This window comes from Sturnus vulgaris, chromosome 2 (assembly GCF_052056855.1).
Source record: "Sturnus vulgaris isolate bStuVul1 chromosome 2, bStuVul1.hap1, whole genome shotgun sequence".
NCBI classification, from domain to species: Eukaryota; Metazoa; Chordata; class Aves; order Passeriformes; family Sturnidae; genus Sturnus; species Sturnus vulgaris.
The window spans coordinates 93,519,467-93,533,929 of record NC_142244.1 but is presented as its reverse complement, the minus strand read 5'-3'; the positions used below and the strand labels follow the sequence as shown (position 1 = coordinate 93,533,929).

General features: G+C 41.2%; 1 protein-coding gene and 1 long non-coding RNA gene across 3 annotated transcripts in view; one reads left to right on the top strand and one right to left on the bottom strand.

The window, feature by feature from the left end:
- GRTP1 (growth hormone regulated TBC protein 1) overlaps positions 1 to 6,981 on the bottom strand; it is a 33,928-nt gene extending 26,947 nt beyond the window's left edge. For both annotated transcript variants that reach the window (XM_014885127.2, XM_088160136.1), the window contains exons 1-2: positions 6,842 to 6,981; positions 5,224 to 5,375 (exon numbers count right to left, since the gene is read on the bottom strand). In XM_014885127.2, coding sequence (XP_014740613.1) covers positions 5,224 to 5,375; positions 6,842 to 6,879 — 190 coding nt within the window. In that variant the 5' untranslated portion in view covers positions 6,880 to 6,981. The remainder of the gene's footprint in view (positions 1 to 5,223; positions 5,376 to 6,841) is intronic.
- Positions 6,982 to 8,753: 1,772 nt separating this feature from the next.
- LOC148224904 (uncharacterized) lies at positions 8,754 to 14,463 on the top strand. The gene is made up of 2 exons (XR_015801687.1): positions 8,754 to 13,468; positions 14,073 to 14,463. It is a non-coding gene; the product is annotated as an uncharacterized LOC148224904 (long non-coding RNA).

Genomic DNA, 14,463 nt, shown 5'->3' with positions numbered 1-14,463 from the left:
TCCTGCATCATTTTCATCATAAGGGTGTGCTTCAGGGTTTTTTTTAAAGCAGATGATTCAGTGTAAATAACTATGATGCGAGATTACAGGAAAAAGCATCAGGCAATGAAAGCAACTTCCTCCTGGGAATGGTATGAAAAATATTAATAAGGAGTCAATGCTGCTTATGGGTACATAATCCTAAATCAGCATTACCTTTTCTGACCCAAAAAGACAGCTGAATGTTTGAGATTCTTCTCCTTTTTTTCAGGGAGAAGAAAATGACAAATGAAACAGACATCTCATACTAAATGAATCATGTTGTATCAATAAAAGCATCAGCTTCTTCTCTCTAAATTTTATGGGACTCAAATCTGAGTGGGAATTTTTATTCCGCCCACACACAATATCACTACCTAGCCAGGTTTTATTGAATCACACAGTTCTGTAATAAATGCTGCCTAAATTAAAGGTCTTAAAAACAGCAGAGTGAAGCAAGGTTGTACAACTCAGCCAGACACCTTCTAAATACATTCCACCTAATTACAGCTGCCTATCCTTTAGGACCCAAAGCTGCTTCCCCCGTGCCACCCAACATAAACATGCACATATAATTAGCATTGCACCCACCTAAAATCTGGTGGTGTCTCTCAAAGAAACATATTTGTAATAAATGCCTGGTCTTCAGGGTACAATTTCTGTTTAGCTTTTCAATGAGGATTTATATTACAAGTTACAGATTCTACAGTTCTAGCTGTAAAATTACCTTAACTACAACCTTCTTTTAGACTGGAAATAATTCACTTGTTTCCATGGTGGTTTAATAATCCCCACTTCATCTTTTTTACAAGACTTTGAACTCTAATGCTCAAGAAATCCTATAAATTGTCATAGCAAATAATACAGGAATGACTATCAAGGACCAGTCTTCACCATTTAGGTTAACAAGAGACATTCAGATGACCCTAAGAACAAATTTACTGTCTAAAATACTGGATTGTCACATTTTAACACATAATCACAACAGTATTTTTTTCTGGAACAACTGCAAATTCTGGAAGCATAGCCAACACTGATATCCAACAACACATATTAAATTCAAGAGAAGCATGGACAAGCCTTTGACAGTGGCACAAGGGGAAAGCAGCCTGCAGCACAGCACACACTCATTACTCCTCAGTGTCCTTGTTTTCATGGCAATAGCCAGGGGCTTGTATGACCCCAAGTGACTACTGACCCAGCTCCTTCACTCCCTGAGGAATGCCAGAACCCTTTACATTGTGCTTTTTTTCCCTCACACCATTATAATACTTGCTGGGATCTGTAAACCGGCATTCAGAAGCAGCAAAGTAGTTTTGAAAAGGAGTGCTGCAGTTTAATAGGTATAATTTATATATGTAGATAAGAAATATTCTATACAGAGAATTGTGTTTATACAAATATATATACAGACTCTCTTCCACATTATCCTTGGGAACTAAGAAGCCCACAACAACAGTTCACACTGCAGAATATCCTCCCACTGTACCATCTGAGAAGCTTTCCCAGATGAAGCCAGGTCATGGATGGGTCTCCACCCACATCCAATGCCAGTTGTAAACCAAGGGCTCAATCTCAAAAGCAGCACTGTTGAACACCCCCAAACACTGCACACAGAATCACCTCCAGGACAATCATAGTATGTGGGCTAAATTCTAGAACATACATAGGTAAGAAATATCTTTAGGTAAAATGCTTTTCTCTGTTCATTAACAAAATATGGAACATAAATTTTTAGGAAACCTTCCCCCCCTTAATAATTCAATTGCCTCTGACACTTAAGTGTCAGTTTCACAAGTTTAGAGTCACACTTTATGAATGTGGTTTCCTTTCTACAAGCAGAAACAGCTGCCTGAGAGGGTAGCAGTCTAAAAGAGATGATAAATACCTAAAGTAACTTCAAGAGAAAAATATGCAGAAAATATCATTTTTCTAATACTGTACACTATTTATAGTAATAAGATGCAAAAAGTCATTTCAACCAGCTTGTCCTTGTTTGATGGTAGAATATGAGAATTTTGGAGACTTCGGCTTCAAGGTAAGTGTTGTATTGCCTTTCCCCCATTAACATTGTTACACTCTACAGCATAGACTCAGTTTACGTAGCAAAAAAACCCCAAATATTTAAAACCAAAAATTATCTTATCTTAAAAATATTAGAAGAGTGTGATTTTGAGAAGCATCTGCACTTCTACTTCTTCAGGTACTAACAATTACTGTTGAATGTTGAGGAAATAAACTTGGCCCCCAGAATAAAGCAGTTCCAGTCAAACTGACTTTCCTTCCACCTAGCCCCGGGCTGGAACAGAAGTGCTCGTGTCATAAACCACTGTTTAATACATTTACTTTTCCCTTTCACTGTATTTTATCAAAGATCAGAAAGTGTCTTCTGCTTGGTCACTTTTGACTAGTACACCAACAGCCAAATTCTTTTGTGTAGCATGATTTTGGTCAGAATTAGGATAGTCTGAGCAACTATGTCAGACAGTTTGTTGCCCACCTGTAAACAAAACAGAGCAGAAAGTTGTATTTTGGTCTTAAAGATAGAGCTGAATGAAAAACAAAAAAAAAAAGGAGGATCTCAGCAGTGGCAGAGAGAGACAGACAGAAAGAAGGCAAGTGACAAATAATTATTATAAACACTCATGTGCAGTGATGGAAACAAGGTGAAGATAAGGGGGGGAAACAAAATACCAGAAAAATAACAAACAGGAAGAGACTGGAGAATGAGTGAAAAGAACTGTCAGCCAAATTCCCATGACCCACCCTACCAGCAGGCTGCAATACAGAACAGCAGAATGCACTGCTTAATTACCATTGTTAAAACATAGCCTAATTATTTTTCTTTATAGTGGCACAGAATTATATACATACAAACCATCCTGGATATGAGGCAAATCCAGTAGCATGTGAACATGCCACATTTCCCAACTGGAAAATTAATACAAGTCATCACTTCTCCCTCTTTGCCTGCAGAAATTATGAGCTTCTCTATGTGTAGACAAATGGGTGTGGAACTACTGAGATACCACACATACACTGTGTCTCTCTCATACCTACTCGCAGCAGGACACAAAACATTCGTTCACAGCTACTGTGTTTGGGGAAGGAAATCAAATATTCTTCTCAGCTGTAGCTTATGGCAGAGCTGGCAGCTCTGAGCAAAGCTTCATAGCAATGAAGTCAGGTCCTGGAGGAGGGAAATTCAGTGAACAACCAGCAGAGCTGCTTGCTGTTTGCCTGCAAGGAAATCACTGCATAATCATCTTGCAGGGTAAAGCACACACTTGCTTACACAATTCCATGTGCATGTCACAGACTTCAATCTTAAAACTGAAATGAGAAGGAAAGTATTTAAAAATCAGTTCATTGCACAGGTCAACCTTTCACTCTCTTCCTCTGAGGTATCAGATGAGGCTAATGCAGAAAGGTTTTTGTAATAACTCTGAATCTACACTCAGACTACATTTCCTCAACATTACTTATTCCTGTCACTCTCCCTGGAATTACATGTATAAGTGAGACTCCACAGCCTAGAACGCCAGATATCTTTAGCAAAAGTCAGCAACATCAAAGATGATGCATCAGCTCACAAGGACTTGTGACAGTCTAGAGCCATTGCCTCTGTCCCCTCAGTGGATTTATAGAATCCCAGTTTTCAAAAAGAGAAGCCTGTTGGAAACAGTCAAAGCCACGTTAAAGGCTGCTGACATTACATGTCCAGTGCGACAGCATGACCATTGGTTCTGAAGCCTGGTGGACAAGTTAAGAGATTTGGTCAAAGTTTTGGCTCCAAAATAAGAACAAAGGCGTTCACACTGTTAGTATCACAGTAACGTTCTGTTTCTAAAATGCTAGAACTGGGAACACAAAGAGAAATGAAATTAACTCACAGAAATTGCTAAAAGCTGCCACTGTTGCCACTCACACATTAAGAGAAGGGTATGAATCAAAACTGAGATTACTTTTCCTCAACTAGAAGACTAAGTTCTGCAAAACCTCAAAATCTTCACTAATTCAAAATGGCACAAAGTTCTTACTACATTCAAACTTGACACCCCAAACAAAAGCGTCTTTACATTTGCAAGAAAAAATAATATAGTAGAAGTAGATACTTTCTGGTTAGCAGCATATGATCTAGTAGTAATAGCTCAAATCTACATTTTCTGGAATTTCTCACCCTTAAAACAGGCGTTCGTACACAAAATACACTGTTATATTTAAAATGTCTCACTAGTTATCATCAAATTTCTGGTGCCAAGGAAAAGAAACAACCCCAAAACAACAAAACCATCAGAATCACCAGTCAAAGGCTGCACCTTGGAGCACAGCTATAAATACTTCATCTATGTTACAATGTCTGATTAATTTTTGCTTTGAGTTTTACTCAATTTTTCCTTAACATACTTCAGAGAATTCTGCCCAACTCCAGAAGACACTTAAAGAGAAAGCAACCTGATTAGCACCATTTAGAGCAAACATGGTAATTTAGATGCTTATGTAAAAGCATAACCCAGAGAGAGAGTGGGAGGAAACTCCACCCTTTATTTTCAAAGGATTCCCTAACACCTTCTGACTCTCTCCATTTATTTCTATCTGTATCTCTTGCAAGATTAAACATTACTAGAGGTAGCCATGCTCTTTGAAGCAGACATTAACACTTCCATCAGCATTTTATCCAATGTTGCATTAGCTCCTGCATTAATCTTACTTTCTTCACTTCATAAGGTATTTTGTCATCAGTTCTTAGCACACACCTTTTTAGCTGCATGGTACACATCGTTTTACAAAAGAAGGATAAAGAGAGCTGGAAAATCTCAGCAGCCTAAAGAATTTTCAAAGATGAAGCAACTTACATCCTGATCCCTGGGGTTCAAGACAGCATCTTCTACATAATCTCATGTCTTTTTAAAGAAGGCACAGAGCACAATACAGCCAACAGCTGCAAAAGAGCATCTTGGAGTGGCAATGGCCACAATAGTTGGGTTACAGATGTAACAAGATATTAGTTTGCTGAAGAGGGATTACTCCTTTGGAAGGTTTAAATGAAATCTCTCTGACAACAAGCATATTTGCTTATGCATTATTACTGTTTACACTACTAGTTTTCATTTGAAGACAGAAATAATATTCAACATTCAAAACGAAAAACTTATTGAATCCTAGCATAACGCACTTTTACCTATAAAGAGACACGAAGCTCACCTTTTAAACTCTTCTGTATACTGTTTTTCCCCTTCAGGAGCTTGGACCATTTTATTGCTCTTCTAGTGAGTACCACTAGGTACCTGGAAAAGAATGCTTCATAGGATGCATAATCAAAATCTTCTGGCCTTTCAAACCCATATGGATCAACCCTACAAAATAAATGGAATTCCTTTAATAATGTTTCTACATACCTACAGATGAAGGGAAAAAAAAAAAAAAAAGCAAGTATGTTTTAAATAACTTCCAGTTGCTATTTCTAAAAGCAGCTCAAGACTCCCTCCTCCCAGCAAAAGCCTACTTTACACAAACTGTTACACTCCATTTTGCATATCAAAGCTGTTTAAGTAAATTAATTTAAACATGCACTGTTCAGTCAGTTTCACAGATTTCACTGTTTCTTTAAGTAAGGAGTTTTTGGAGCAAAGGACCCATTGTGAGCAAAACTGACACAAAATTTTGGTCACATAAAAAGTCTAGGAGGTATTTTTCTACACAACACAGGTGAACAGTTGAAAAGTATGAGGCATAGCACAACAGCTCCAATATAGCCTGAATTATCTTTCCAGACAGCTCTGTGCAGAAAAATGACAACAGAAAGTACAAGTGTAACAACTTAAAAGGTTATTTTTAAAATGGGCAATTTCTGAAATTATCTTCATGAAAATATACAACGTGGAAAAAGACAAATCCTTGTGTCAATCAACCCTATTCATCAGTAGTACCAAAATGCTTATTTTATTATCTTTTACAATGGATCAATATTACAGCACATTATCTCAGGCAGCACAATACTGACAAAGTATCAGAACTGCAAGGCTGATTCTCATGTATCAACTCACCTTGCTAAATTAGATTTATGGCAACTACCCAGGGTGCTCCATACCTGCCAATTATCACCTGAGTACAGGACATTAAAGGGTTTCGCATAAGTTAAACAGGCAGAGGGATCTGTCCAGTCAGACAAGGTTTCAAGACAGACTTCAGGATTTAACTTCCCAAAACACTGCCTGTTCCATTCATGGCGAAGGAATTTGACCATGGAGCAGCATCGACACAGCCTTGGGAAAACTGGCTCACGGGAGCGTCACAGGTAGTAAAGCATGAATCAGACGAGGAACAATTAAATATTCAGACCTCAGATTGTTATTACATTGTTGGCTGTTTAGAAGAGTCACCTTAGCATTCATGTACTCCCCAAATCTGACACAAAAACCACAGGTGTAAAAAGCAATGACACCCCCGACACAGGTTTCTCTGAAGACACAGAACATGAAAACACACACAAACCAAAACCCCTTCACACGTCCATCAACACACATCTCTTATTTACGACTGCGACTGCCCAGGCAGCAAATACAGATTAATTTCACGCTCCACTCCATTCCGAAGATAGAAAGGGAAAAAAAACAAAGAGTGAGGACGGAGGGTTTTCGGGAAGCCGCCGTCCCCGGCTGCCCTCGGGCAGGGCAGGTTGCGGTGGGTGCTCGCTGCCCTCAGCCGCGCCCGGGCCGGTCCGCGGGGGCTGTCCCGGCCGCAGCCCCCGGCAGGGCCAGCTCCGAACGGCACAGCTCGCCCTCCGTGCGCGGTCCGAGCTCAGCCCTGTGGGCAGCCCTACCTGTACGCCCAGTCCCGCCCGTCCTCTCGCCCCGCCATCGGCCGCCCCGCTGGCGCCCGGCGGGCCGGCGCTCCCCAGGCCGAGCAGCGCGGCGGCCGCGGCCCCGCGCCGAGCTCCGGCTCCCCGCTTCAACTCTCCGCCGCCTGAGAGGGGCGGGGGCGGCCGGCGGGCCCGCCCCGTGCCCGGGCCGGCAGCGGGCAGGGCCGGGCAGGGCAGGGCAGGGCAGCTCCGCGCCCGCGGGACCCAGCTGCGGGTCTGACGCTGAGCCCGGCTTATATTTGTATATGTCACATTTCGCTCACATCTTGGGGGGAAAAAAACCAACCCTCAAATGTTTAGCACGAGGGAAACGTCTCACTAGTAGTGAGGGAGAGTGGTTTCAGGTACAGTTCTTCAAATCCAAGGAATTTCCCCATAAGCAGGAAGAAGAGGCGGTTGCGCTACTATTTAAGTTTGCTTGGTTAGTTCGGGATATTTTTTTCCTCAGGTCCTCACAATCTTCTTTTTAATTTCCCCAAATTATTCATTACAGCCATAATCACAGAATCACAGAATGTTCTGTGTTGAAAGATGGACCCACAAGGATCATAAAAAGCCCAACTCCTGGCCCTGCAGAGGCCACCCCAAGAGTCACACCGTGTGTGAGAGCATTGTCCAAATGCATCCTGAACTCTGCCAGGCTTGGTGCTGTGACCACTTCCCTGGGGAACCTGTTCCAGTGCCCAGCCACCCTCTGGGTGAAGAACCTTTTTCCAATACACTGAAATATTGCCAACTTCAGCCTCTGCTGATTAGTTTCCACCGTAAACTAGCATTCATTTAGATATGATTTAAATAATAAGTGGGAGATTGTAAAAAATGTGGAGTAGTAATACAGAAAATTGTACCAAAAAATTGGCTTCGCCATTTCCAGATTCCACCTTTAAAATTAGCACACTATTCTTCAACTTTACAGGTCTTGAGCAAAGCCTGAAGCCCACAAGGACTCAGCTCTACCTGACTGCCAGCAGCTTAATTCATAACACACGCAGAACAGAAGGGAGAGAGCAAAGTTATATCCCTGCTTGTCCTTTTTTTGAATCAAGTTCTGACTTTGCACCCAGCAAAGTGCTTGGAAAATTACAGCTACTGCTGGGGAAACATTATCTTGTTCAGCCAGCGAGTTGCTGCAGACAGCAGATGGGATTTCACAAGGGAGATCAACAGTTGTTCAGCACACTCTTCAGGAAAGCTACCTTCCCTCTGCGGGATCACAGGCCACCACCCACAGAGAAACGTAAAAGTAGTTCGGCTCCAATGGCAGACAAAAGAAAATAAAGAGGTTTGTACTTGGTCTGACACGGTAGTGCTGTGAAAATTTGCGATTGTTCAACAAAACATACTTATTACCTTTTATTGTGCGGGGGGGCGGGAGGGAATTCAGTGCTTCAGCGGGCATAGGGCTGTTCCTGCAGGAGGAGGGTGCTCCTGCTCGAATTACTGTGCGGCATGACGAGCTCGCTCGGGTGCTGGCAGGAGCGCAGCGTGATTGCAGCGCAGCCCGGGGAGCACCGGCCGGGCCCCGGGGCCGGGGTTCGGGGCCGGGATCGGGGGAGGGGGCCGGGACCGGGGGCGGGGGCCGGGATCGGGGGCGGGGGCCGGGATCCGGGGCGGGGGCCGGGATCGGGGGAGGGGGCCGGGATCGGGGGAGGGGGCCGGGATCGAGGGCGGGGGCCGGGGCCGGGCCAAGCCGCGCCTGACTCGCCGCCAGCGTTGCCTTGGCGGAGCGTGGGCAGAGGCGCGCTGAGCACACAGCTCTGCCCGGCGGCATGGTCACGGCCTCGCAGAAAATCCTTGGCAGAGGTGCGAATAGGAGGCAACGCTGTCCCACCGAAGAAAAGAAGGAAGGCTCAGTTAAGCAGAATATCCATTTCTCCTCTAAATCCATAGGCTTGTTAGGTAACAGAGGTATACTTAGCTGTCAACATCAGTCCCTTTGGAGTGTATTCCCTTTAAAATGGATGCATCAAAAGTGCCCTGCAAACAGCAGATTGTTTCTGTGATTAATTGAGGTACATCTGCTGTGCATCAAGGGCAGCCCTGTCTATAGCACAGTGTACTTTTTACTGAAGCCTCAAACGTTATGAACAGTTTCTGTTGCTCTAACACAAACAAACTGCGTGGCCGACTCAGATTTATGCCTCTTACACACAAAGAATGCTTAGGTTATTAATTGATTAATAGAAATAATTCCTAAATTTCAGCACAATAATTGGATCCCCATATTTTGTCTGAAAATACGAGCCAGCCCACTGTCTGGCAAGAGAGAATACCTTGGTTGTCCTTCCCGGGATATCAATGCTGCTCTCTTCTGGGCAGATGATATCATGTTGCTTTTAAAGGCATTCAAAGAAACTCATGCATAAACCCACGAATCTGAAAACTGCTTTGGTGGTGTGATCAGCAGAAAAGGATACTATTTAGTTTTGATCCTTTACTTCTGAAGGAGCTGGAGATAGTGGCAGAGTGCAAAAGAGTAGGCTTAATTCACGTCAGAGAAGCTCGCAGCCTTCCTATCTGCCACCTGGTGCAAAAGGAAATATACTTTATATGACTTCTCCTCTACCCCCTTTTTGGATCTGACCCTCAAGTTTTTATATTACAGTGAATGTGTTTGGTAGAAATTCTCATCGTTGTGCTCCCAGAGTAAAATAGTGACTCCCTTAAAATAGTGACTTCCCTTTAAGGGTAGGCATTTAGACGTTCCCTGCAAAGGCAGATGAAGACAGCAGATGAGTGTTTCACAGGCTGTGGCATTCAGAGCTTTGCTTGTCTCATACCCTGCATTTTAGTGAGCAAGGCTTCCCTTCTTGTGTTTGCAGAGCAGTTGCTAAATAACATTCTCAGCCTTATCAGGAATTATTCTGGAGTGGCTTTATGCTTCCTAATGCTGTGACATGTGTGCTACGGCACCTACATTTGATCACTGTATCAGCAGTGCTGAAATGTGGTCCAGCTCCTCATATACCACCCTACAGCCATTGTTACTCTTATGGCCAGAAGTGAAGAAGGAACATCAGGAGAAATTCCTTAATAATATTTGTGCTGGAAGTATTTCTTTGACTGCCTGTGGGGACCATAAGGATTCTTTATCCATTCAAGGATGGTAGGAATATATTTATTCTTTTGAATATCAGATAGGTGTCTGGGATTTTTTTCCCCTGAGGTTCTTTTTTGCTGGCTTCAGGGAGGCCAAAGAATAGAAATTGGTAGGGGAAAGAAAAGTACTATAGGACTGAGAAAAGAATAAGCTGTGTGTGAATATAGGTGTGAACATGGATATAGTGTGTCTAATATTTTTAAAACAGCACGGGTGAATCTGTTCATAAGAAATATCAGTGAGAAACACCATTTCCAGCAAAGATAGCAGCTCTGCTTTTTCAGATCCAGGCAGGAATTTAAACTTTTAAAAAAACCTTAACTGCTTACAAGATGATTTAATAGCCTCTGTTGAAAAAATGTGAATGCAGCAGCATTGAAGAAGAGATAAAAAGATAATTCTCACTACTGACTGGGTACTGTAGTATCCTAAGAAAGGGATGAAATTCCCACAGTAAACGTGGCTTCCCTAGCTCATGTGATTTTCCATACAGCCACTCATCTTTGTGTCTGTACTTAGTTAACCACACCACAGAAGTGTACCCTTGGAGCTCTACTCTTTGGCTGGAGCTACTTTCCCAGGACCTGAAATAAATCTGCTGCTCCATACTTGGGGAAAACAGTTAAGGTTAAGTAGATTTGGCAGTATAGGATATCCAGTAAGAAGTAAATACGTGTGTGTGTGTGTGCATGTGTGTTTTGATACATACATATTTATATGTATATATACATATATATATATATATGTGTGTGTGTGTGTGTGTGTGTGTCACTGCTTGTCTGTATTCTAACACAGACATAATATGTTCCAGGACTAGACAATTCATCCAGCTAATGAGGTTAGGGAATGCAACCATCACATTCAGACACCTTTAGTTCCTGTTACAACCAACAACATTTAGTCAAATCTCACCGACATATGGATTAAGGCTCTCAATCCATAATGAAATGTAATGAAATCCTGAACTTGCTCCATGATTTTGTCCCAGCAAATTGCATCATGGTTACATAATTGTAGTCTGCAGGCTTGATTAAACCTGTTCACGTGAATTGTTCCGTCAGCATTCACCGAACAGACTGCATAGCAAGGACAGAAATGTATTTTTTAAAGTTAATTTCCACTACTCCCTAAAGGCTTCACAGATTGATGTCTATGAAGGTTACTAGCTGTTAGGACAAGTTACATCCATGTGTAGTCTGGGAACCTCCAGTATTTTGATTATTCTCGGTATGACTCTGGCCCCGGGAGTCGAAGCATACTGATTAGAGTGTCTATAAAAAGGAGCTCTAAAGCTTGCTGCATAACACTGTAGCTGCCTGGAGAATCAACATTACCCATGGAAACCTCTGCAGAAAAGTTTCTGCACTCAGGTGCCATCCTCCAGCTGTGTCAGAAAAGAAGGCTCAAGGCTTTAAGTGACAATGCTGGAAACAGCAGGGGAAGAGAAATTATATAGTAGTGCCCTTGGTGTGAAAAACACAGCAAAATTGTATGTCAAAAGTGATACGGGAAAGGCACTTAAACATTATTAGCAGGAAGCATTCCTAAGGAAGGGACAAGGGTGTTCTTAGGAAAAAGTTCAGTAGCTATCACAGATCAGTAAGCCCAATGTGGAACTGAGTAGAGCAGGAGAGAAATTAATGAATCTACCTTAGGTCAAGCTGCAACTCTGTAAAACGTGTTGGTTATTCAACTGACAAAGTGAAGTATTTTCTAGATAGCTTTGTTCTGTTTATCTTGTTTTTCCTTATCTACTTGAATGATCATGAGGGATGTGCTGAAAGCCCTTTAAATCACTCTGATGATGTTTACCTTCTGGGCTGCATGAGTACAAGGCTTATAACTGAACTTTGAAATTTCATAGGGACAGATGATAGGCAGGATTGGAGATTATTAACTCCTTACTTGTCCCATCCCCTTTTCTTTCATATCCCCAGTTGTGAAGGTACCCTGCCTAGCAAATCAGGTAGCTCAAATATATACTGATTAAGAATGGGGTTTAATTTGGATGTTCTCTGTCTGCTATGATTTCACATTTGGTCCTAGTTGAGAAAAGTCAAGGCAAACCTTCTCCTGGCCTTTGATGGCTTCTGCATTAGGATTCCTCCACAAGGACTCTCATTTCAGTTGTCTCAAGTAGTATTCCAATCAGGAAGAGTTATCATTACAGGTCTTTAAATATAGTATTTGCATGCAAATACACAGTCTTAGCTGTAAAGAACATCAACTATTTCACTTAGTTGTCTCTATGCAGTAAGGGGTTTCTCTAAAAATAATGCATTAAATAAAAAAAAAAAATCTTAAAGTAGCAACCGTGATTCAGTGTAAAGAGAATGAGGTTTATCTTCCCAGTCAGGAACAGATATCCATTTCACACATGGAATAAGGATGACTTTTATAGGAGCACAGATGTGAAGTTTCTGTAATTAAATACTATTTTATAATGCATATTTACAGGGGTACTTAGTTTAAGTTAGATCAGCAAATTCCCTTTCTGTGGGTTCCAGATGCTGAAGTCTGCAGAAGGTAATGTGCTCCCAAGGAGATTGTTCTGCACCACAGCTTTCTGCACGTTTATCCCCTACGCATTTTTCAGACTCACAGCCTGAAAGAAAAAGAAGTTTTGTGAAAACCTAAAACTGAGTTTGACAGCAAGAGTGAGTGAAGCTTCTTGGAACCGCAAGGTTACAGCAACAACCATCAGTACAGACATGCCTCAGTACTTACATGGGATCAGGATATCAGCTGAAGTATCATGTTTTTAAATTCCTTTGGAAGGGAAGAAACTGTGATTGCAACATCTAGGATCAAATTATTACCTTCTGGCTTACTTTGTCAGGTTACAAATTGCATCACATGACTTATACTGGAGGAAAAATGTCACTCTCATTTTGTGTTAATTTCCAGATAAGTGTTCTTAGTACTATGACAAACTGGTACATTGTCAAAATTGAAAAAAATTAATTTTTCTTTTTAATATTTCAAGTATTTCTGACACTATTCTTTCCTATCTTAGAGTAATTGCATTGAAGAGGGAAGCATAACACTGAAAACCAGCAGCAACATTTTGTTATTTCCATGGTTTGCAGTGTAATTAGATACAAAAATAATATGTTCTCAGTCAGCTGTTTGATCCTTTTTTCCATTTAAAGTATAGCTCTTTTGTCAACAAAGTACCAGTTTGTTTTTTTCAACTGAGAAATTTTATTTTAGTTGTGTATGAATTAAAGAAAATTATATAACTTGATTTGCTGTAATTATTCAGGGAGCCAATTGTTGAGTGTGACAGTGCTGCGCATTTGTATTGCTTCTGCAATAGGTACTATTTCTGTGTTTTCCTATTTCTCAAAAGCATATTTTTCAAAAATTTTCTTCTTAGAAACTCCAAATGTCTAATTTTTATCATTTCCTTCTACATGACATCTTTCCACTGACAATCCTCCATGAGCAGTTGCTGATTTTCTGAACACAGTCAAGTAAGCTTTATGGTAATTATTATATTTCCTGATCTATGTAAAGTAATTTTTTTCATGGCAAAAAAAGCAATGATAAAGTGCAATTGTTATCTTACAAGATGTTGGTGGAAAATTGTTGATGAAAAATTAATTGTCATTATCTAATTGCAGATGCAAATCAACTCACCAAAATACATAAGTAATACTTAGAATTAATATTAGATCATTAGAGTTGTGGACATGCCTTGTAGGGGCCCTGATTCTCTGCCACATTCAGTTACAGTTTAGCCCAGTTAAACAGTTTAAACAGTTATCTACATGTGATGAAACCATTTAGAATTCTAAAGAATGACTGTATAAGTAATTCCAGCTGCAATTCTCTTAACTACGCTGTCTTCTCTCAGACACAACTTTTTGTATTTTGATGGCAGCATAAACACCCTGTATAAATTTTGTTGAGAATTACAGACTTTGAGAATTTAATGTTTCTTTATATGTGGGCAACAGATTAGTTTGTATAAATGAAACACTTTTCAGCAAAGAAAGCTCAGATTCAATCCCACAGAAGTCAATGGAATGGACAGAGTGTTCTTCATGCCTCTTAATAATTTTCAGTTCTTTGTTTCATCCTGTCTAGCCCCTGGGGTTCAAGCAGCTGTGGAGTCAAGGATCAGAGAGTGTGTATGGTATGAATCACTCAAGAAGAGATGATTCTCCTCCAGCGTGAAAATCTGTCACTCAGGGCTTCACTCAAGAAAAAAAGGTGGTTTCTCTCTCCAGCTCCAGCACCCAGCTCTGGAACCCACTTAAGTCTTAGAGCCTTTCAAGATGCAACACAGAGTTGCTGATCCAGAAGAAATAGCGTGGGGAAGATCTAGCACTCCTCTCTGCTTGAAGGAACTGACTGTCTCTTGTGAAATATTTTTCATGTGGTGGCTCTGTCTCTCACATGGCATTTCTTTGCTTGTGTTACACAAAGTAGAGGTGGGGGCTGTATTAATCTATATTAAAGCAGACCAGATCATAAA